The sequence below is a fragment of the Solanum lycopersicum genome, chromosome 2 (genome assembly GCF_036512215.1).
Source record: "Solanum lycopersicum chromosome 2, SLM_r2.1".
NCBI classification, from domain to species: Eukaryota; Viridiplantae; Streptophyta; class Magnoliopsida; order Solanales; family Solanaceae; genus Solanum; species Solanum lycopersicum.
This window is the reverse complement of record NC_090801.1, coordinates 54,732,537-54,757,635: the sequence shown is the minus strand read 5'-3', so window position 1 is coordinate 54,757,635 and position 25,099 is coordinate 54,732,537. Positions and strand designations below refer to the sequence as shown.

Below are 25,099 nucleotides of genomic sequence, written 5' to 3'. Positions count from 1 at the left end.
TTCAATCAAATCTTCTCTCATTTACCTTGTTGATTGATAAATAGTGAGGCTAAGGAAAAATCCGTTTTGTTATTAATAGACTAGGAAGGGGGAAAAGAATATCGGAGCAATCAATTAGTTATTCGTCAAATTTCATTTATTCAATGACCAGAATTAAATGGGGATATATAGTTCGGAGAGGTAGAACAAAAATTCATTTATTTCCAAACTTAAAAACATCATTGAGTTCTAAATATTAATTCAATTAAAGAACACGACAATACATTAAAAAAAAACTTATTTTGAGGTTTTCAAATAATTATAAAATTATATTTATTCAGATTCTTCAAAAGTGTCAAATTCTTTAAAATTAGAATAATTTAAAAAATCCAAAATACAAGCACGAGGTTTGACAGGTAAAAAAGATGAGAAGTCCGCATATTCCCGCCAATTTTATTTTTTTCTTGAAAATATTAGCTAGGGTACACTTAATTATTTTATTTGATAGTTTAAAAAATAACAATTATTGACAGCTTTGTTATTTTTATTATTAATATGAGTATATAATTAAATGAATCTCAAACATAAAGTTTTATATAGTACACATGACATAAATCTATAAGGTCATTGAACATTAATTGACTTAATTATACTTAACCGGATCTTTATTCGAAAGTTCGTGTGGCTTCATCGGAACTCATTAACTTGTATACATACTTTGTATATGTGTAAAAATATTACTTAAATGTCTAAAATATTCTATTGTGAATTTAATTATTATTTTATATTAATTTGGAGATCGTCGTAGACCCATTAATTTAAAGTTTTTGATTATGCATTTGATCTCTATAAGTCAATTCAAACGGGTACTAACGAGCTTATTATACAAAATAAGGTATTTATTTTTCTGAACAAAAAATAGTATTGAAAACACTCTAAATTTGTTATAAATTATTAGTTTCATTCTCGAATTATTGACAATCTTAAAAGAAATATTCTTCTACTTGATTAACTAAATTTAGATATACCTCATACTTAATGATACCAATCGATTGCTCCCTTTGTCCACTTTTATTTATCATGTTGAGCTTTTCGAAAGTCAATTTGAATAATTTTCAAAGTTAATACATTGTTTGGTTACTTCATTTAATTTAATCCATGGATTGCTTATCTGCTATGTGATCTTATCTAATACCTAAAAAATAGAGGAATAACTAATCCAGGGTTTGTTAAACCTTGGATAAGACCCATAAATGACTAAACTTAGCCATTATTCTTTTTTAAAAATTTATTTTGTAATTTAATTTACTTTTTATTTATATTATTCTTTTTTCTAAATTTCTTTTATAATTTAATTTACTTTTTATTTATATTAGAATGGTTAAAAAATATTCTTTTTTTAATTCTTCAAATTCGTTTAGTGTAATTTAATGAGTTCGTTAATATATTTTTTTTTCATTTTTTCTTGATTTTTTTTTTCAAGATATTTTGTTGATTAACCACTTGCACTTTTTTTTTTATTTAAAAAATAGTTTTTGGTATTAACAATTTAAGTAGTCTTAAATCTATGTCATGTTTAAGATATACTGGACCAACAAAAAATTAGAATAACATCGTGCTATTATCTACCTTGTCCCAATTATAAGAAATAAACACTCATAATAACACAAGGGTATAATATGAAAGATATTTTTTTGGTAGAGTTTTAAATCTAACACAAAATTAAGTGGAAAGTAGTGAACCAAACACTTCACAAAAAATAATCCCTGCATTACTAGTTAATGTGCTACTAATCCCTGCATTATCAATGTTTGTACCAAATGACCCCTAATAAAGAAAACCATGACAAATATAAGTGAACGATAAAGTATATGATACTAATTTAGTGTCAAGATAAGTGAAATTATTGATACCGATACAATATATGATACTGATTTGATATCAGTTAAGCGAAAAATATCAACGTTAATGAATAGGAGGTATGAGTTGTAAATATTTATGAGAGAATAAGTATTTCACAAATTAATTTCGATCTGGATATGACGAACTTGTAATTATTTTGAATTTTATGATCCATTTATGTATTTTTTTAAAAAAAATAATAATATATATTTAGTTAAGTGGGCCGAAGTAAATGGATAACCAGACCCGAAATAAAGCCCAATTAAGAAGCACTACTAGGGCTCTAGTCCAATCCTCATTCATCTGCTCTACCGCTGAACTCTGAATATCTCAAAAAGGTATGTAACTGCAAATTTTCTCATATAATTTAACTGTGTTTATCATTTTTCTATCAAACTTAAGCAAATTAGTGGTAATATAATTAGTATAATTACATTCAATTTTAGCTAACTCAAGCAAATCAGTGATAATATAATTAGTATAATTGCTTGGAATTAGATTCAAGTTTCGCTGATATGATTGTTCATGAGATGTATTAAAAATGAGTTTTTTCTGTTTTTAGATTCATTCAATTGATGTGTTAACTGTTATGCAGTTGGAAAAATTAAGAACTAGAAGAAATAAGGCAGAGATCATGGGTGAAAATCATACCCACAACAAGAAAACTGGTTTGCCCCGAAAACGTTTTTATCGAGCCCGTGCTCATAGTAATCCATTAAGTGATTCACATTTTCCAATTCCTATTTCTCCTTGTGAGGTTGATTATTCTCTGCATTATCCTGAAGTGGTTAAAGTTGATCCTTGTAAAAGGATCGAGTTTGCTGATGTTGGTTGTGGATTTGGTGGTTTATTGATCGCCCTCGCGCCTCTTTTCCCTGATAATCTTATGATTGGGATGGAGTTGCGGGACAAGGTGACTGAGTATGTGAAGGAGCGGATTTTGGGGTTGAGGACGACTAATTCGGGTCAATATCAGAATATTTCAGTGGTACGGACAAACTCAATGAAGTATATTCCTAATTATTTTGAGAAAGGACAGCTTAAAAAGATGTTTTTCTTGTTCCCGGATCCTCATTTTAAAGAGAAGAATCATCGTAGACGTGTTATTAGTCCATTCTTGTTAGATGAGTATGCGTATGTGCTTGCAGTTGGTGGAATTATATATACAATAACAGATGTTGAGGAGCTTGGTGAGTGGATGAAATCATGTTTGGAAGAACATCCGATGTTTGAGGCACTTACTAGTGAAGAACTTGAAGCTGATCAGGTTGTAAAGCTCCTTAGTGCTGCAACTGAAGAAGGACAAAAGGTAGCACGTAACGGTGGACAGACATTCCGAGCTGTTTTTAGAAGAATTGCAACTCACTGAATGGTATGGTCAAATTCTAGGGATTTTTCGTACCTCCTGTTTTCTGGTAAGCGATGAGATATCCTCCGTCTTCTGTTGTTGAGTTAATAGAAATGTGGTTACCGCAACTAAAATTATAGATACTTTGTGACTGATCGCGGAGATTAATGACCATTCTGTGCCATTTTCTTGATTTTGATCGTTCCATTCTTGAGAATGCAGTTAGTTTATCATTCATGAAGGCAGCTCATCCCCACTTTTCTAAACCTGATAATGCATTGTTTATCATGGATATGCTCAACAATTAGATTCGCAAGAATGTTTTGCTATTGTATTTTGACAAAATATTTAGGTGTACTAGGACAAGTAGCCATCTCTATTGAGCTTCAAACGTCTTGTATTATGCTTATTATCATAATTTTGATCTTTCTGATAGTTTAGTTCTTAACGATATCTGTGTTTCCAGTAGATTGTGACATATACCATTCTCATGTAGTCACTTGGACTCTTTAATGTCTCTTATGCACCCTGGATTGCTAACCAACTGTTGTACATCTGTATTTTTGATTATATTCTGCATCTAGCCCCCATTTCCCCCTTGAACACACAATCGGGAGGGGGGAGAGGGACGGAGGGTTTGAGTGGTTGAACTTCTATAGGGCGAATCTAATGATTGTGTCTGGATTCCTCTATTCATCTATCCAACTCATTTATGAATGTTATGATGGTCAGGCATAGCCGGACTCTTTCGTTGGAGGGATGTAGTACTATATTATAGTTATTAGCTGAGATGTGGGCAGCAAGTTGATTCAGACACTAGGGCTAATCAATAGTAGAGCCTTGCTAGTGTTTTTTTTTCTTTTTCTTTTTGCTTTTTTGTCCTCATCTTTGCATTTTTCTTTTCCGCTTCCCGCCCGGTGTCTAGTACCCACATTGGAGCCCGGAGTTTCCTAACAAAGGTAACTCCGTAACAAAGGGACTCAGGATACTGAGAATTTAATCTGGATTTGTATGTTGCTACTTGCTATATTTTGCAGTTCAAATATGCTTACTTTTCAAACACGTTTTTTAAATGGATAGTTGTAGATTTTCATAATTCAAACACATGCTTTTGGATTTTATGCACTTAGTACCGGTTTGGCCAAACTTTTAAACCTTTGTGTTTTTTTTCTTTCGTAAAATAGCTTTTCAGAAGAAAAAGAAATTGTGAGAGTTATCGCGTTTGTCGATAAAAACATGTATTTTACATGTCAAATTAAGAAAATGATTGTGTATTAAGGTTCATTTTCAAATTTGTACTTGTTTTTAAAATGTTATGATTATTGTAAATTGAAATATACAGGATGCAATAATAATAATAATTAGTCTTTCAAATATATGAAATTTCAATATATTTCGTACTTCAACATCACTAATTAGGAGCACGAAAATTCAAACAAAAGCAAGTTGAGGGTAAATAAATGCTATGTAGCCAATAGATTAGTTCTCTCTATAGCTCTCACCTTTGGTCTAAAATAACAAAAGTAGTTTGATTTGCGGATAAAATTATTTTAAAAATTACAAATTTGAAATTATAATTTTGGAATTAATAGGTATAAATTTATTGTTGAATTAGTTATATATTGAATTCAAACAAAATATAAATTTAATTTCGAATTCTAAAACAATTACTTTTATTAATATATATATTTTTTCAAAATTAAGTACGACCCTTCCATTTCCGAAGAATAAAGTAGTTTCGAATTAGGAGAGTTTAATTAAACGTTTGTACTAATTTTTTTGGCTTCCATTAATTGGAGGATTTCATCCTATGTTTAAACTAAAATTCCCATACATTATTTAGAACCTAGATAACTAAAACTTACCACAAATTACAAGAACCTTTTATCGCTTAAAGTTATTTAATATGTTTTTTTCTTCGCATTGATGAATGTATACCCAATTTTCCTAAATTATAAAACTAAGAAAAAATAATTAACATAAGCAAAAATTATGATTACTAGTAGTTACTCCATTTCATGTTCACTTGATTAATGGAGTTTAAATTATATATACGTATATTATTAAAATAAAACAGTTGTGCGTTCTCATTAATAAAGTGAATATATTTTCACCTTTTTTCTTCTTGTCACTTCCATGCCATTCTGAGGAAATATTGTGTTTGTTTTTGTCTTAATTCTTTGGGTTGTTTGTTACTGGAGATATTAAAACAAGTTAAGGTTCGATGTTATCTTTTTTTAAAAGAGATAATGGTCGAAAGATATCTGAATTATCATATATTTGCAGCGATAAATGTGAAGCTTTTTCTAGAGTTTTCTTTTGCTCTGAGACAACTATAAATAATTGTTTCATTTATAACAAGCACCTTGACTAGGTTTTAACATGCTAGCACAATATATAGACTGTTACTCTTTTCGTTTAAAAAATAATGATCTAGTTTGACTTAGAACGGAATTTAAGAAAAGAAAGAAGACTTTTTAATCTTGTGATTCTAAATTAAAGTTATGTCAAATGTACCAAAATGTTCTTCAATTTTGTGTTCTTAAACATGCCACGTGGAAAGTTAAGATTAAAGTGTTGCCAAAAAAGGAAATGAATCATTCTTTTTTTAAAAAACTAAAAAGGAAATAAGGTCTTTTTTTTTTTTGAAACGGAGAGAGCAATAACTATAAATAATGTTTATTTATAGTGATTGTGATTGTGCCACAAGCCTCTTTAATAAAATGTGGGCATGTTGGTCCAAAAAGTTTAACAGATACGGTGCTTTATTTTGGTCAAAAAGCTCAGCACCTTTCACATAATAATTTAGCACTTAAAAAACTCTGCTAGACATATATAATAGCTTCCGGCTGGTTCTCCATGACCTTAATAGAGATAAGTAGATTAATTCTGAGAAAGCTCTTTACTTCGTTTAGCTGCAGCAACAACTGCATTCATCAAGATACCGCGAAATCCAGACTTCTCCAACTCGTGAATTCCAGCAATGGTTGTACCCCCAGGTGATGCAACATCATCTTTATGTTGACCAGGATGCTTGCTCATACCGGAGACCATTGATGCTGCTCCTAGTACCTGCAACAGAGAATCAGTTAGTCATTCGACCAGCAGTGCGTTTGAGGGACATGCATGTTACTCTCTTGAAGAAAAAAAAGGAAAAGGATAAGGAAATCTCTTAACACAGGCATCAATAATGTGCAAGTCATATAAATTTTAGCTCGAGTGAATCTTACTGGGAGAACAAGAAAAGTTCAATGTGAGAAGAGTTGAAAAGATGACTTGCCCTTGTCAATAACAAAGGAGAAGACACTCAAAAGATGATCACAATTATGCCAGTTAACTAAACTAAGTCACGATATAAACAAATTGCTTTGTGAGGCATTGAAAAGGACCTTAATTGATGCGATTTGCAAGTAGAAAGATGATACAAGTTAGTACATTTCTTTAAGAAAAAAAATTGTACTTGTATACTTAAGAGGGTTGCAGGGTAAATTAAAGAGCATATAATATTAATATATTATAGACTAAAAAATGCAGATGATGGTAAGTTAACCCACAGTCTTCACGAACAATGACCTTGCCTCTTATAGAACAAATGAACCTTGAAACCGGAAAGGATCTCAGGCTGAATCAGTGAGAGCAAAAGAACAATTTCACTGTTTTCACTATTTCAAACATAACCACACTAAATATAGCACGATAGAATATGAATGAATTGGTGGATAACTGTTAACTTACGGTTTGAGAGGCTAGTCCAAGTGCAAGCTCCCTCGGTAAACCAGCAGCCACCCCTCCATCAGCCAATGCCTCTATTGCTAGAAAAACATAGGCTGGTCCACTACCACTGACAATTCAAGGAGAAAGAAAAGATATTGTTAACAATGGTACTGGATTCCAACTTTGCATGAGCTCTGCTTGTCTTTGCAGAAGCAGTTCAAGAACCAAGATCCCCAAGTGGGCTCAACAAACAGCTAGTCACAGGCGCAGAAATTGGCATCAAATTAAGTGATAATAAGTGTAGTTTTAGAAACATTAAAGAAGGAACATGCCTTAAACCTGTAACTGCATCAAACAGCTTCTCATCAGCTTTCCACACCTTACCAATAGCTCCAAATAACTGGGAAATTAACTCTCCATCTTCGGTTGTTGCCTTTTCCCCCAAAGTGATGACTATATGAAGACACTTAATAAGGACACATACATAGCAATAACTGATAACAACTCAGACAGTTTTATTAGAATCAACCAGAAAATTAAAATTGCTAGTGTCTCGCTAACTTGCACCAGAGAAAAAATTTCAAGGTAAAAGATCGACCACGAGAGATAATCATGTCACAAATATTTGAAATTTCCTCAGTACTCAGTACTACAGCTGTTTGCAATTCATGTCACATTCACACACAAGTTTCCATTTAAATAAAGCACAAACAAAATAAAAATCACAGACATACATGTGCACTTATAGATACTAGGAGTATGCTATAAATGCATTGTATAATAGGCATATACAAACAGAAAAACTAAAACCAAATAATTGTATAATAAGCATATACAAACAGAAAAACTAAAACCAAATTTACACTAGCATACCTATACGTGCAAACACTAATACACAAAAGAATACAACAAACATTCACATAGAAGTACATGTGTACACACACTTGCGCTTAGTTATCCACGTAAAATTGTGTCTTACACATAATAAAAACCCGAGAATACATCCAAAATAAGAGACAATTTTTAGAGATCTCGTCTTAAAGTCATAGTACGAATAAATTAAACCTTATCATTTTCAAGATATTTGAATAAAAGAAGAGCTAACTGACTTGGAGGTAATATCTTCTCCATAGCAGACCTCATTAGCACACTCCAAATATCCCTTTTCTCGACTCCAATTAGTTGAAGCATAATAGTCCACTAAAGCATTGTGTCTTCATTATAAGCTTAAGTCAACTAGGTCATATTAGGTAAGATGGTGAGTTCAACATGTGAACGTGTTCATGTTAACTACCATAATACCTTGTTCTGACAACTCAATTTTTTTATGCAGTTTGAAGTAGATGTGGAAGAATGCAGGTAAAATTTCATGGAAAATATAATTGTCAAAATTTTGTCAATCCCACCTTGAAATACCTCTAACGTTGATAAAATCAAGAGGATGCCTCTTTTATTAACCACTTTCAAAGAAGACAGAATTACTTCAATTCATATGGAACAGAATCTGGCCAAAAATCTGGATATGGATATTGTAACTTGTAAGAATAGATTATTGCATCTGAATTCAGTTTTCTTACATCTCAATTGTTTACTAATCTTCAAGGCACCAAACAATTTCTCAACAACAAATCATGTTAGATAGGTCATTTCGTGTAGAACGCGGTATCATGACATGGGTATGTGCTAATGCAGATTCTACAAAAAAAAATGCATGTACCTGCAATGGGAAACTTCTTCACCTCAACAGGATTCTCACCCATAGCCAAATCAATGTCACAGAAACAACAACTCAACAAGCATTTGTTATATCGATACCCGAAGTCAGTCCTTAGATAAAACTAGAGCTTCTAGGTATCGGGAGAGAACTTCAGTCATGAATGTTATATCTGACGGAACAAATCAAGTAAAACTGTAACAAGCATCAAATATCAGTATTTATTTATCATGTACCAGTGGCGGCTTCACCAACAGCAGAGGGAGTGTTTGGCATCACCCTAATAAATCGGCCTTGACCTGCCCATTCCTTGAGAAGGGAGAAAAATAGAATATGCTTCAGCTAAAATGGGTAAAAAATTAGAAAATTGAATCAGTAACAGACGATATGCATGCTTGCGTGCATCTTGTTTCAGTTTAAGCTCTTCTCAGTTCAAGTATAAAGTTAAGCATCAGTAGACATTAAGAGGCATGTCAAGCTTAGGCATGTGAGCTGATTGTCAATAAATTGAGTTGTTGACTTTACCTTTGTTTCTAGAAATTATGATTAAGCAAATAAAAGTTCTTTACGAGGCCAATTTCAAATTTCCACCAATGTCAAATAAGCTCGGTACCTTCTGGAATATCAAGAATAATACTCCATTGACTTGAAAAAAAGTGGGATGTTAGGTTGCAAGGCAGCAATTAGCTCAACAAAAAAAAATCATAAGTTCAAGAAAAGAGAAATGATCCATCTTTCAACTACTTTAGGTGATTGATAATCATGTATATTGCAAAGCAAAAAAGCACACCGTGGTACCCAAATGACACTACAATGATTTGTCCTATGTTGCTTCGCAAAACAAAAGACTATGCCACCAGAGTTTCATTGGTGCTGTACGGAAGCAAAGTATTATTTCAGAGGCAAGTTACTCACAAAGAAAGAGGAAGTGACTAAACAGAAAGAGACAACCCCATGCATATATCAAGCATGCAATAGCGTGAAATAAATGACAGAAAAAAGATTCCGAATGCTCATGATACAGGACAGAGGGAACATAATTTTTTTTACACTATTTTTAATTATTCTCTATTTAATCCAGAAGTCTTATTCTAGTTTTTTGAGATTATCCAGAAGTCTTATTCTAGTAGTTCTATCATTATTTTGCTATGCTGCATGACTCTTAATTGTCTTGATCTAGCCGTGTCAAATGGATATACATGGGTATGGACACTTAGATGCCACAAGATTACCAAAAACCACAGTTACCCAGGTAGATTGTCCTAAATTGGTTTAGAAAATGGAATGCTGTCTCTTACCTGTCAAAAAGTTAAAAAATGGAATGTCGTCGCTTTAAATGGTCTACGGCAATCCTCACATCATGAACTAGCTTGCAGAGTTGGGTTAGAGTCAGGGTCTATTTTCTTCACACGGTAGGTGAACCTGGCCATTTCTATTCTTGGCTTACACCATTGAATCCTTATGCTAGTTTATTCACACTCCAGTTAACTAGGCACAGGTGGGGTGTTATATTTTCCCGCACTCGTTGAGAAAGTGGTAGCTGTCTTCTTGATCAGTCGGGATATCCTATGTAATAAACTAGCTTTTGTTTTCTTCACATACCCAGATTAAGTATTTACTCATCAGTATATTTAGAACTATTATTTCTTTCAACAGTTTCTTGGTTGAGATACTCCTAAGAAGCCCTAAATTGGGAAAAGAATGCTTAATAGTCCTAGTTAGTTTAGTTTAAAGTATTGCAGTTATTTAAGCTTCCTACTTGTAATTTTACGGTGATTTGTGTGATTCTCAACAAGTTTTGTGATTTTCTTGATTTAAGAAAACAATACAAGTCACTTCCGGTTTTAGATTTAACTGCCAGTAAATTGGAGAAATAATTTTGGTAATCAAGTCACAAAGGCCTTACTAGTCAAAGCCAGCTCCTGAAACTATTGCATCTACATTAAAAAGTTTGTTTCTGTGTTTTTGCTTGTTGAGGAATTTTACGTGCATTTCTTACACCATTTTTTTCACACAAACCTGCAAATCCTTTAACTTAATACCAGCAGCAACTGACACCAAAAGCTTCTTCTCTGAAAGGATTGGCTTCAACTCTGACACCACATTTTTAACTGCATTAAAAAAGTAGTGGAACAGCAGAATCACCACCAATTTTCAAAGCATCCAATAAATATGGAAAGCAAAAAATTTGACAATTGCAGTGTCTTTAGCCTAAAAATGCACAAGAGAAAGCAAAACAAAAGTATGTCAATCACTAAAACAATTACAAGTCAATATCAAAATAGTAAGGTTGGCGATATGAATCCTCTATATAGACTTCATTCATTCCCTGTTTTTGATAAGTCAAAAAGAAAAAGAACAGTACTTACCTTAAAACTAGAGGTTCTCTATATCTCACACTTCCTCCTATTGACCTAATGTAACTGTAATAATTACTTAAATTTAACCTCACCTAGATGAATCCATTGCTTCGATTGTGTTTTACTTTAAGCCAAATCCGCATCAACTCCGAGATATTGTGTCATTTAAAACAATTCTTATTTGTAATTAGTAAACCTGTAACAAGTTGTGGCAGATTTTATTTTTTGGAATATAATACAAGACTGTTACCTTCTCAAAAAAGAAAAACAATTTCCCCCCATGTGATTTTAAGGTCTATCTTCTCCCTCAATAGCAACTCCAATCACCACAATGTTGCATCTAAAGATTGGTACATTGTAAGTTTTAAGACATTGTCAAATGTTGCATTACTTATGCAAAGATTATTTTTTTATGCAGCCACTGAAATGATCCCTTTTTATAATAGGTTGTTTACAACTTCACCTAACAGTTGCTTAGTTATGGCATCTAATTGAGGAAATATTATCATTCACTTTGTAAGCTGTAATTTTTCTTAAAATAGAAACTTAACGACTATCGAAACAAAACTTGTGCGGAAAAATGGATTTAAAATTCTCCCGCAAGTGTTGAAAGAGAAAGCATAAGAAATATCCTTTTTTTGGAAACAGAAAGAGAGAAAGGAAAAGATTTGAACCATACCCACTTGAGGCTTCACAGAGAATATAATCACATCACTATCTTCAACCACCTGCTCTGACAAAAAAGAAGAAACATGTGAAATAAGAATTTTCAAGGAACCAATTGAAGAGATATAAAGTGAGACAACTAGAGTCAGTCACTAGATCTCAGATTTGTAGATGTACCAAAAAGAACAAAAAAACAAAGAAAATATACTTAAAGTTTTTATAGAAATGTGAATGCCTACTCCATTTAGTGTTTTAATGTAAGAAAAATCCCTAGGAGAAGAAAAACAAAAACACATCATGTATGAGTCTATAAGAGTACAAAAAAAGCAGAGTGTACATAGTGATATTCCTAATATGAGATGACCATGAGGTGTTACTGACATAGCAATCGCTAAGTATTTGTTGACGCACGTCTTAAAAGGTCAGTGTCTCTTTGCTTGAACAAAATTTGAGGTCAATCAGAATCTAAGAACTCTGCTTTGTATTATTTTATTATTTTGTCTGAGAAAATGTCTCTCCTGACTATTCAAGGGCACTTGTCTTGCATTACTCCAAGCGATAAATAATCAGTTGGTCCTAGCAATAAATGTTTCTTTTACCCATATTCTAACTCATCAAAATTAATAAATTTGTTGTGCTATTAATAAATAACCTACAAGAAGATTCTTGAAATCATAAATAACTTGAACCATTTATCAATTAATTCGGGAATTAAAATATATATGATCAAATCAAGATTGTCCGGCACTTAAGAAAAAAGGCTCGAAATAAGGCTTACTATACATTTTTGTCTTCTTATTAACTCTCGGATGCAACCGATATACCAAAAGATAGAGAACCTTACCAATAGTATGATTCTCTAAAAATGTCACCCAATTTTCTTTTCAGCAGTTTCATGGGTACACCCGAAACTAACCAAGAAACTTCCATACATACAGGAATAAGAGATATCAATAAAGTAGAAAATTATGATCACCAATAAGCAAAAACATCCCACCGAGTGTACATCAAAAGTAAAAAGATAGGACATTTAAGATTGAAAATGTATAAGCTTACCTGACTATTATTATCTAAAACAGTAACCCCAATAGACTCAAAAGCAGTACGACGAGCTGATCCAGAATGGGCTGTTCGAATACGAGAAGCAGGCAATATCCCAGACTTAACCACACCTCTAGCTATACTTTCAGCCATTTTACCAGCTCCTATAAAGCCCAGCTTGTATGAATCGGTTGGAATTGGACAAACATTCGCCATTTGGAAATTATGTAACAGTAAAGATACAACTTTTCTTCTGAAAAAAAATCAAAAAAACAAGTAAAAAATTCATTGAAGCATTTCATCAAACACCTGGAATGCAAAACAGACTTCTCAAATCCATAACCGAAAGATTAATGATCCAATTGAAACCCAGAATAAGAAACATGAAAATAAGAGGAAAAAGATCAAGAAATTCAGGAGAATAAGCGAAGCTGACGAACCTGAAATCAGTGAAGGCGGCAAGACGAAGAGTAGCTGATGTGTTTTAATGCATCACTCTTCTTCTTATTTAAGCGACTGTTTAGGGCCTTAATACTCGGCACAAATTTGTATTTCTAGGTCTATATATTAGGTACTATTTTAAACAAATTTTTTGTTAAATACATCGCCACTCATATCTAACTCATAAAATTATCTTTATATAAATAAAAAATAATATTATGTACCATATGCCGCTATTTTTGTGATAACTTGTATGGTATTTTATTATTGACTTAAGTCATCGATAGCTCGTTAAAGTTATCCGCATAATTTATTTAGACATCTCAACTGAGTCTCTTACCTATTAGACACTTTAATATTAATAAATATTTATTTATTGAACATAAAATAACAACTATCTTTACAAATATTGTGCGTCGTGTAATACACACTTGTTATCTTGACAAAAATTACGAATAGAACTACGACACGTGGCATATGGGCCCATAATTTTAATTTTAAAAAATAAAGAATATTTTCCTTCATTTAATAATATATAAAAAAAATTAAATTGATTAAAAAAAAATCTTTCCCCCACCCTCACCCCCACCTAACCCCCGTCCCATCTAACTTAGTGCCCTTTTTTCTTCATCTTCTTCTCTGTTATTCCACAATCACCATTCCTCTGCATAACAAAAAAAAATGTCTAACCCCATCTCATTCCGAACTCATCCACCAAATGTTTTTCTCTTTCATTTTCTTCGTTATATGTTATTCTTTCGACGACTATTTCGATTTTGTAAATATAATCGATCTTGATAAATTATTTTGAAATCAACAACAAAGAGAAATTAAAATTATATCAAATATTTTATAGCATTTCTAATAAGTTTATGAATGGTGATAGTTGCTCAAGTGGAGTTATTGAAAATAAAAATGTACATATATTGGTCAATTTTTTAACTCCAAATGATCCATTTTTTCTTCTTCTTGAAAATTCAGCAGGTATTTTGTTTACAGAAAATAAAAAAAAATGAATCATAACAAAAGGTAGAGAAATTTAAAGTTTTTAAAATGGTGGGTTGAAGAAGATGAGTGTGGGGTGTTTTTTTTTTCTTATGATTTAAAAGATTTATGCTTAATTAATTATTATTTTTATATATTTAGTCAATGCATGCCAAGTGTCAACAAAGTAGGTATAAATATTTTTTTTTAAAAAATAAAAAAATGCATTCACGCGCTCAGCAGCAGTGAGATACACTTATTTTGCCACATCAGCATTTTGTGTTTAATAGGCACATTTCTTGATAATTTAGGTGTTCAATAGGTATAAGTCCTAGTTCAGATGTCTAAGTGAATTATATGAATAACTTTAAGGGGACACAGATGACTTAAGCCTTTACTATTTATGACTTATTTTTCAAATATTTTTTAATCAACTAACACGTATCAAATTGGGGTTGAATATATAAATATTTGTATTAGACAAGGACAAAATAAAACTTAGGACCACATGTTCTCAAACTAATATTTGTCAATTGCTTTATCATATTTTATAATTTAATCCTTTCACATCAGTTTTTTCATAATATCCTTAAAAGACCATCAAAGAAGTACTTTTATATATATATATATATATTTCAGGTTAAACATCAAATTATGATCACAAACTTTATCAAAAAAACACCTTAATTTAGTGTTTAGTTGTGTATGGTGTACACCTTTTTTTTTATGTGTCGAAGATGGTGTCAAATGACACTCCATATGTAATTTGAAAAATTAAGATGTTCAACATGCCTCGAAATTAACGAGTGTGTTGAAGACAAATATTTTTAGGCAAATTAGCTGTAACACGCCCTTTGGCGTATTCAAACACTTGGTCTAGCTAGGTTCGAGGTATGTTTGATTAGTACTTGATGATCGTTTAGATAGAAAATACAAACACTTGATAGTTAATATATGAAACTCGCCAAAAATGTGATACTTTCATATGTGTGTTTTCCATTATATCATTTTCAATGGATAAAGTTGAATACAAAGAACAGAGCTGCCTGTGGAAATAAGGAAGAGGTTATTTTAAGTTTTGGCTACTCCAAAAGAAAAGTAACATTCTGAAGAGAAGATTCTGCTTTTGAGGATATCAGATCCAAAATATAATAAATATCTTCATTTTGTGAATGATTTTTGTCCCCAGCAACGAATGCAGAAACTTGATCCTTCACCTTAATCCAAGACCATCCAGGCTCCTTCATGACGCCTTTCAATCTCATCAACTTCCTCAGTTCCGCTACTTCACCCCACTTCCCCTTTGACGCATACATGTTTGACAAAGCAGTGTGAGTCACAGCACAATTTGGAGCAAGTTTAAGAATTTGCTCAGCCGCACGGCTTCCACATTCAACATCACCATGTAACCTGCAGCCTCTAAGCAAGATTGACCAAGCAACATCATCCTTTTCAAATGGCATATTCTTGATCATGGTCTCAGCATCCGTTATTCGTCCAGCACGACAGAGAAGATCAATCATACAACCATAATGTTCTTTTGAGTAACTTATTTTGTACTCCTCTTTCATCAATCTAAAATAGTGAAAAGCTAGATCAACAAGGCCAGCATGACTACAAGCGATTAGAACACCAACGAAGGTCACAGAATCTGGTCTTAGACCAGCATAACAAATCCTTTCAAATAAACTTATAGCATCTTGGCTGTATCCATGTTCAGCATACCCGTGAATCATGGCTGTCCATGATACAACGTCATTATTTTGTGCTGAATTATATATCTTTGCGGCTTCTGCAATACTTCCACATTTTGAATACATGTTGATCAAAGCACTCAGTACTAAAGGCGTATGATCTAATCCAATAATAAGAACATGAGCATGAAGTTGCTTCCCCTTGTCAAGGATTGCCGTACTACCACACGCACTAAGTACACTTGCAAGAGCAAATTCCGTTGGCTTTGGTCCTTCCTTTCTCATCCATGTTAGCAGCTCGAAAGCTTCCTCACCACAACCACCCTGAGCATACCCAGCAATAATTGTGCTCCAAGAAACAATGTCTCTTTTACTCATTTCATGAAATATAAGTGAGGCTGAATCCAATTGTCCACATTTGGAGTACATTGTGACAATTGAATTTGACACAGACAGAGAATCAGCAAAACCTACACGTAAAACATTTGCATGCAGTTGTACACCCCAGTCTAGTTTTGAAAGATTTGCACAAGCAGCAACAACTGCAGCAAATGTATATTCATTAGGAGTCACATTCGACTCTTTCATTCTCAAGAATGCTTGTATACCATATTGATCTTGACCAATTTGAACATATGTTGTGATTACTGTAGTCCACGAGACAACATCTCGCGACTTCATTCTTCCAAACAAGCACATACCATAATTTAGTTTCCCACATTTATTGTACATAGTAGCAAGACTATTAGCGACATAAGAGCTCACATCCAAGCCTTTCTTCACTATCCTAGTATGCATTTCCCTCCCGTAATTCAAACACCCAATATCAGCACACGCTTTTAACACAATCGCATAAGCATACGAATCACACTCTACACCATCTCTCCACATTTCAGAAAAATATACCAACCCTTCCTCATTGTAACCTGCTCGGACAAGCCCAGTTATAACAGCGGTCCAAGAAACTACATTCCTAAGAGGCATTTCATCAAAAACTCCACAACCCTCAATCACTTTACCAGCTTTCATGTACATGTCAACAAGTGAACTACCCACAAAAACAGAACTAACAAAATTAGCTTTCATCGAATACCCATGTAATAACTCACCACACTTCAAATTCACACTAAGCCCACATGCCTTCACCGCGAGGCTAAGAGCAAAAGGGTCCATTTTGATAGTAGGATCACGCCGCATTTCTAAGAATAAAGACAACGCTTGTAACGAACTAGAGTTATTAACGTAACCAGAAATCATATTTGTCCATGAGACCTCATCCCTTTGAGTCATTTTGTCAAACATCTGGCGTGCATTTTCTAGCTCACCATTTTTAACCAATTCCTTCAACTGGGAATTGATTGCTAGCATGTTCTGTGGAGGAAATTCATGGTACTCCTGCATTAAATGATAGATTCTCTTCTCCATAGCCAAAAAGTCTCCCCATCCAGCATAGGCAAATCTTGATATTGCAGAAAGTCTTCTGAGTCTAAGCCTTGTTGATATCATACCACTTCAGAACTATCTATTTAGCTCTTTCTATTATTATACACACGTAATTTTTGATCGAACTAAAAATTTCACTACTTAAAATTAGAATGTGACACCTACATTAACCAAAATTATACTCGATCATTCTTATTCGATAATGTTTTATTGTAAAATTTCAAAATAAACAAAAGTTTTTTTTTGAAGTGAAAACTATGTTTGAGAATTGATTTAGTTGTATTTGTTCATGAATATGAAGTAAAATTGGGTTTTACTTATTGTGAGTCACTACGAGTGAAAGAAGTGAAAAATAACTTAGAAGTTAGTAATTTGAAAATTTTATGACAAACACATAAGTTATGTTCAACTCTAGAAAAAATAAAAATAAAAAATCATTGTCAAAACGAAGTTTTTAGTGTGTTTCATATGAAGAAAAAAATCTTTTGATAAAAAAAAATTCAAAAAAATAAGTAGAATTTTTGTTTTTAAACTTTTTATGTTTGGTAGTAAGAAGAAATTGAACATTAAAAGGTATAATTTGAACAAATACTATAACACCGACTTTGATTCGAGGCACAATTCCCAACTCGATCCAATTCCCGATTTCAACTTGAGACCTGACAAGTAAAAGCAAATGGAGAAAGTAATTGTTGCGTGTTGTAGTGTTTTTAGTTTTTTTCCGACCTCTTCCATGAATCAAAATATCAAGTGTAAATTGAAAGTTTCCATGTTTGAAAGTAGAGTTCGATGTACATTAAAATACAGTAAGTACAAGCGGCAACTCTCCATCTTTTCAGCCTTGCTCAGTTATTTCACTTTGAAAACTAAGCAGTAATAAGAAAAAAAAAAACGGTGTACTTCTTTAATGTTAAAGAAAAGTATTAAAGTACGTCTCCGATCTGATACATGACATTATAACTAGTAATTTCAAGTTTTTGTAGGAGTATGACACTCTTAATAAAAAGTCGAGAAAAGTGTTGAAAATATACCTAAACTTGACGAGCATTTAGGATTGTATCTCACTTACATTGTAACATCAAAGGTTATTAAGTTCAGTTAATCAAGTAAATTAGTGTGTTTTAAGAGTGCCAATAAGTCATGCGATCGAAAAAAAATGAAGCCCAAATTTTCTTCTTTCTCACTATCTTTACTGAAAACCTGGTGTAATAAAATTAATTCTCCATCAACCAACAACTAGTATTTGCTTCTGCATAAAAAAAATGTCAAAGTAGATTAATTAGGTTTATATCCTTAACCATCCCCATTAACTACAAATGCTAAAAATTGCTAAACAAATGTAGCTGGCAAAACATATTTTTTTAGTGTGAATAAATCTAAAACAATCTTATACTTTTAACATTTTTAACTCTTAGGGACCTCAAAATCTCTCTATATAAACAGCTTATTAGTGTAAGCAAATTTACATAATTAACTCTTACGAAGAGATATGAAAATGACTTGCCTCAAGTTGATTACTTTGCTTTGTTTGATTAAATTTTCTGGTGCTGCAAGAATGCTTAGAGATGAAAATGAAGATTTATTTAACGAGAAAATCGATGCAACAACTCCTGCTACTCCAAATATCGGAGGATTTCCGTTTCCATTTCCATTCCCATTTCCAGGTGGAATTCCGAATATTGGTTTCAATATCCCGAATTTTAACATTCCTGGATTTGATATTCCTGGTCTTGGTACGGGTACTGGTGTTACTAATCCATTTACTTTTCCGATCCCTGGAGTTCCTAATGTTGGTGTTCCAGTCCCTGGAGTTCCTGAAGTTGCTGCTCCAGGCCCTGATGTTGCTGTTTCACCTCCAGTTTAATTTTTGTGCCTATTAATTAGTATCTTTACGTTTTAAAAAATATAAATGAAAAAAAAAGGGAGTAATTTATGAATTATTTCTTGTCCTGTTTTGGATGTAATTAATTATAATTACGCAAATGAAATGGGAAATGACGTATATATCAAAGTTAAAAAGAAATCGTACTCTTGCTATTATTTCTTGTTTTTACCAGTTTCGTTGTGATATACTTGTGATATCTTGTTATTGACTAATCTAAATTTGTATCGCATACGACTCATTAATGGAGAAAACACGGGTGGATGGAAGACAACTTGTACTTTGCTGGTCGAAAAAGAAACTTGGACCAATATGTTACATCAAACCATAGTTTAGACTGGAAACACCCAAATAAAGCTACAGGAATACTAGCACAAACAGTAATGAGCTTGACTCTCAATTTGTATTATTACGATAGACCAAAAAAAAAGGTTGTTGTAAAAGCCAAGAGCATGCTAACTATCGAGACAAACAGAGCTGTGAGTCCGGACAATAACTTGGGGACAATAACTTGGCGGGCAATGACACAAGAAAATCATCTTCAGTATAGCGAGATGTGAGAATGGACAAGAACATAATGATAGAAACGATTGAGCTGAATAATGCCACCGCATCTGATATAATCAATATAATTAAAAAAATTGCAAAATCGAAAATGGACCACTCTCGGTCCAAGTCCCATATGAGATGAGGAGATTGTGAATAACCACAACTAAAAACTCTATACTTCGTGCTGCTGCAGCAAATTGGAGCAATTTTTCCCTTCTTACTATCTCCAATAGCTTATCCTTTGCACTTGTTTCACACTCCGCACAGAGCTCCTCGAGTAATAGACCACCTTGTTTCTTCAGTATAATATATGTCTTTCCCCTGAAAAATAAGAATAGATCGAGGGATCGAGACATACATTGATATGATTTTATTACAACTTTCTTGGAATTAATTTTAAGATATATCTTACATGTAATGAATCGGCTCCTTGCCATCGAAGTAAACTTTCTCCACAGTAGTGGATAATTATAATTAGGTCCTTCAATGGATCCTTGTGTAACTAAGGACTTGTGAGATAATATGTGTATAAGACATTAAGATTTCCTTGTAACAATATTTGAGCGGTTTGTTGAATATTTTTAATGCAAGAAAAAAGTCTTAGCAAGTATTGGAAAGTAGAAATAATGCAAATCGCAGTTCAGCATTGACGTGCTCACCATACATCTCATTGTGGGTAGTCATCTCAAGAAGTACTAATCGTTCTGTTTCGTTTAGCATATCAAAATTTGTGGCCTCCAAAAGGTATGATACAGTAGCTTTATGCCCATAAAGGTCTTACTGGTTACATGATTGAATATTTTTACCATTTCTGAAGGGCATTGATTTCATCATTTTGATTATTATTCTAGGATGTTTTTTGACTTTTCCCTCGTTAAAATGGTTAAGTGTTATAACTCACTGAGCTAGCTTCTCACTCCCCGCTAAATTTTTACAGAGAACACATGTGACGTTGGCGAGGATTTCATTAATTAGAACTAGCAAGTTGACATTTCATGGTGAGCCCGTAGTTGTTCATGTTGGGAAGTAAGCTTATCTATTGTTATGGTACTTCGTTTGAATTCTTAGAGCTGCTCCACAGTCACTTCTCTACTTGAGTCACGAGTATTCTTCCGTTCTATATAGACATGTGATTAGTATTATACTTCCTTCCATTTTTTTTTAGATGAATTAGTACTATTGCTTGGCGATTATATGGTTAATGGAAATTGTGTCTAACTCTTATATTGGAGATGTTTTTAGTTATATTGCTGATCTCTGAGACATGGAAAAACTGGATAGGACCAAAGACAGAGGAAACTCTGCCTGATTTTTCTGTAGAATTCTGACAAGGCTTGCTTTGGGATTCTCCCCCTTAGTGCTCGCTGGTCACGTCCCTAAATTGGATCGTGACACTGATCAATTAGCTAAATTAGCATCGATGGAGAAATTCACTGAAGTTTCAAACACAAACATTACAATTAGGAGTAGTTAGAATAAGGCACCGTAACAGTAAGAAGATTCTCCTCTGTGCAACTGTTATCTGCAATGAAGCCTCAGGCTCTGTTGTTAATAGAGTTTATGCTTTTATTGGTCGAAAAAGAAACTTGGACCAATATGTTGATTTAGCTACATCAAACCATAGTTTGTAATGGAAACACCCAAATAAATCCTACAGGAATACAAGCACAAGCAGCAATGAGCTTTGGCTCCCAATTCGTATGATTACTGTACACCAAAAAGAAGGTTGATGTAAAAGCCAAGAGCATGCTAACTATGGAGACAAACAGCGCCGTGATTCCGAAGAATAACTTTGCAGGCAATGACATAAGAAAATCGTCTTCAGCATAGCGAGATGTGAGAATGGACAAAAACGCGCCTTCAATTCATACTGAGAGAGATATGAAATGCTTTCCATCTCTCACCTTAAACCACAATATCTCTTTTTGCATCTGAAGTGCTGCTCCAGAAACCTTGAGAAAGGATGGAGCAAGTTTCTCCTTCTTACTATCTCCAACAGCTTTATCATCTCCACTTTTTTAACACTCCGCCCAGAGCTCCTCAAGTAGTAGACCAGCTTGTTTCTTCGACCTTTTCACCAAACTAAGTTATTATATAAAGCAATTCACTAAAATAATACGTTTTTCTAAGATTTTAAAAAACTAATATAAACGTATTTCACAGTAACATTTTAGGGTATATTTTATTTTTTAAAAATTGACGGCGTTAGATCGATATACGTTACTCATAGCCCACTATCTTGTGGGCTCAATGCTGATTGACTTTTTTTTCAAGCTAGTGTCACGTAGGCCGAAAAAGGGGTAGAAAATTACTTATATAATAAGTTCGGAGGTAATTGGACCTTAGTATAGTATAAGTGTATCTCTGGAATTTCAGACATAGGTTGAGGAGGTACTTGTGCATTTTCCTGATGTATATATATAGTTTAGATCTTAAGAAATATGTTTATATCTCTACATAAAAAATTATCATTAGCGGCAATTAATTCTCAATTGCCGCTAAATATGTATTTTTTGCGGCAATTAGCAGTCTTTATATATGTCACTGAAGTCTTTAGCAACATTCGTTTTAATGACATTCAAGTAAAGCCGGTAAAAGTTTTAACACTCTTTGTAAATTTTAATATTTAATACTGCTAAAAGTTATTTTTATTGTAGTTTATTAATTGATTTTGGATATATATGTAATATTAATTGATGTATATATAGTTTATATCTGAATAAATGATTTAGAAGATAAGTGATTAGTGTTAAGGGTAAATCATGAAAAAAAATGTATAATTTTATTGATTGACATGAAACATTGCACGCGCACACTAAACTAATAATAATAAATGTATAATGAAGTATGTACGGAGAAAATTAAGTTATATGAAGAAGGGTGGTTGGAGAGATGTCAATTATAGCATATAATTCCCACCAACCAAAGGGAGTGCATCTAAGAGAGTGGGCCTACTCTAGTGAATCCCCTCTCGAACAAAGTCAACAAAGAGCACCGGTGAGAATGTTTCATCCTTAATCAGAAGTATTGGTTCGAGCCTTGTGTGTGGGCAAAATCTTGTTAGAAGCATCACTCTTAAACGTGTCCTATAATGCACGATTCGAATTTAGTCGGAGCTCAAATGTGAAGTCCAAACACTAAATAAAAAACCAAAAGAAGAAAAAAAATAAATAGAGGAAAATTAGACAATTGTCATGTAATAATAAATGTATATGAAGTAGATATTGGGTGGGAAACAAAAAAAAAAAAGGAAAAAAGGGAAACAAGACAATCACATGTTATAATAAGTGTATGGCTACTAAGTTATATGAAGAAAGGTGGTTGGAGATATAATAATTATAGCATATAATTCCACAAAGCAAAGGGAGTGCATCTAAGAGAGTGGCCCTACTCTAGTGAATCCCCTCTCGAACAAAGTTGACAAAGAGCACTGATTAGAGTGTTTTTATCCTTAATCAGAGATATCGGTTCAAACTTTATGTGTGAGAAAAATCTTATTAGAAGCACCACTCTTGAATTTGTCTTATAATGCGTGATTCAAATTTAGTTGAAGCTCAAATGTAGACTCCGAACATCAAATGAAAAAAAAAATCGAAAGAGAGGGAAACAAGGCAATCGCATGTAATATTAAGTGTATGGCTACTAAGTTATAGGAAGAATGGTGATTGGAGAGACATTTATTATGGCATCTAAGAGAATGTCCCTACTCTAGGAATGCCCTCTTGAACAAGGTCAACAAAGAGAGGGAAACTCATTTATGTGCATCTAAGACAATTGTCATGGATTTATTGATCTTCTAGCTAGGTTTCACACACACGTATATACCAAACTCTATGTACATAACCTAACTATGGGCCTACCTAATATATATAAAGGCGAATCCATTTTAGAAAAAAATTATTTGGATGAGTATCTTTTAATAAAGGAAAAATAATCAAATATGCTTTTGAACTATTTAAAAAGGTTTAGATATATTCTCATTTAAAGTTTGGCTCACTCGTGTCCTTACATTTCAACTTTTCGCATAGATATGCCCTTAAGGTTACTATATTTATTTGTGAATCTTTTGCTTTAATTTTATATTTTTTCCTTATGTTTTTCTTTCTTTTTTTAATCAATTACTCATTTTTGGAATTTATCAAAAAAATAAAAATTTAAATAAAATTGTTGAAAATTTGTCGAGTAGTTTATTTAAAATAGGGGTTGATTTATGGATTGGATTAGGTGTTTATGGGTTTGAATTTCTTAGAGGCATAATAGATCTCTTTCCATTTCCATATAAATGTCATGTGGTAAGGACAAAATGACATGTCAATTCCATGAGGACATTTAAAGAAATGGAAAAAGAGCTTGGATATATCCAGCAGACCAACTAAGGCTCAGAATGGCATATCTATGTGAAAAGTTGGAGGCGAGGATATGAGTAAGCCAAACTTTAAATTGAGGGTATATTTAGACCTTTTCGAATACTTTAGAGACATATTTGACCCTTTTCCCTTTAATAAATAATTACTGATTTCAGTGATATTATTTTTTTTATTACCATTTTTAACAATACATAGCAATACTATGTTAAATTTGTATTATGTATGAAAAGTAAATTATGTATACAATGTATATATATTATACTTGTTTGGTAAGCAATTGACACATTGTATTATAAGTGAATTAAAATGTGTAATGAATGTATTATACATCCGTAAAACTTGTTTATATGTGAATAATAAATTGTTTATTATAATATGTATCAAAATTAGATTATATATGTATTAAAAATAATCAAGTGAAACAAATGTTATTGTTATAAATAATCAATATTTTTTTAATATAGTATATTTATTTATATTTCTCATTCATTTATTTACCTAACCAAACATTATATTTGAATCACCATTCGTTCGTTTTTACTTGTGCACCATATTGAAATAGATATTTATCTTTACTTGTTCATTATGAAATACAACAGATAATTATTTACCATTTTATATCTATTTTACTTTTACTATTAAGTATCGTTACTAAAGGTTATGTCAAATCAAACATGGACAAATAAAAAATATTAATATGGGGGTACATTTATTTAAACATGAATTAAATTTATGATATGAGTTGATAAAGATTTTTACTTAACTATACCATCATTTTTCATGTTTATTCACATATTTAACGGATAAAGGATATATTTGGCCAAAAATATAACGAAAGGGATATATTAATCCAAAAGTATAACGAATGGTATATTCAAACTATTTCCTATAGTAGAAGGGTATATTTGACCATTTTCTGTTCTATTTAACCCCCTTTTATGTAGAGTACTTTGTAAAATTTCATTACCCCAAAAAGATAATTATATCCTATAATTAGTGATTTATTACCTCTTTT

At 32.5% G+C, this 25,099-nt stretch overlaps 3 protein-coding genes and 1 long non-coding RNA gene across 4 annotated transcripts; 2 read left to right on the top strand and 2 right to left on the bottom strand.

Moving 5' to 3' along the window:
* Window positions 1-2,105: 2,105 nt before the first annotated feature.
* LOC101260600 (tRNA (guanine-N(7)-)-methyltransferase) lies at window positions 2,106-3,677 on the top strand. The gene is made up of 2 exons (XM_004233201.5): window positions 2,106-2,219; window positions 2,477-3,677. The coding sequence occupies exon 2, from the start codon at window positions 2,516-2,518 to the stop codon at window positions 3,248-3,250; it is 735 nt and encodes a 244-aa protein (XP_004233249.2). The 5' UTR covers window positions 2,106-2,219; window positions 2,477-2,515; the 3' UTR covers window positions 3,251-3,677.
* A 2,215-nt stretch (window positions 3,678-5,892) lies between these two features.
* Window positions 5,893-13,390, bottom strand: LOC101261090 (pyrroline-5-carboxylate reductase). The gene is made up of 8 exons (XM_004233202.5): window positions 13,165-13,390; window positions 12,740-12,977; window positions 11,697-11,745; window positions 10,677-10,768; window positions 8,894-8,966; window positions 7,276-7,396; window positions 6,965-7,070; window positions 5,893-6,301 (listed from the first exon to the last, which is right to left on the bottom strand). Exons 2-8 carry the CDS (start codon window positions 12,938-12,940, stop codon window positions 6,113-6,115), a joined length of 831 nt encoding a protein of 276 aa, XP_004233250.1. The 5' UTR covers window positions 12,941-12,977; window positions 13,165-13,390; the 3' UTR covers window positions 5,893-6,112.
* Window positions 13,391-15,104: 1,714 nt separating this feature from the next.
* On the bottom strand, window positions 15,105-18,172 carry LOC101247291 (putative pentatricopeptide repeat-containing protein At3g47840). The gene has a single exon (XM_004233860.4). The coding sequence runs from the start codon at window positions 17,347-17,349 to the stop codon at window positions 15,232-15,234; it is 2,118 nt and encodes a 705-aa protein (XP_004233908.1). The 5' UTR covers window positions 17,350-18,172; the 3' UTR covers window positions 15,105-15,231.
* A 2,106-nt stretch (window positions 18,173-20,278) lies between these two features.
* Window positions 20,279-20,962, top strand: LOC138341765 (uncharacterized). The gene is made up of 2 exons (XR_011214699.1): window positions 20,279-20,461; window positions 20,655-20,962. It is a non-coding gene; the product is annotated as an uncharacterized lncRNA (long non-coding RNA).
* Window positions 20,963-25,099: the final 4,137 nt, after the last annotated feature.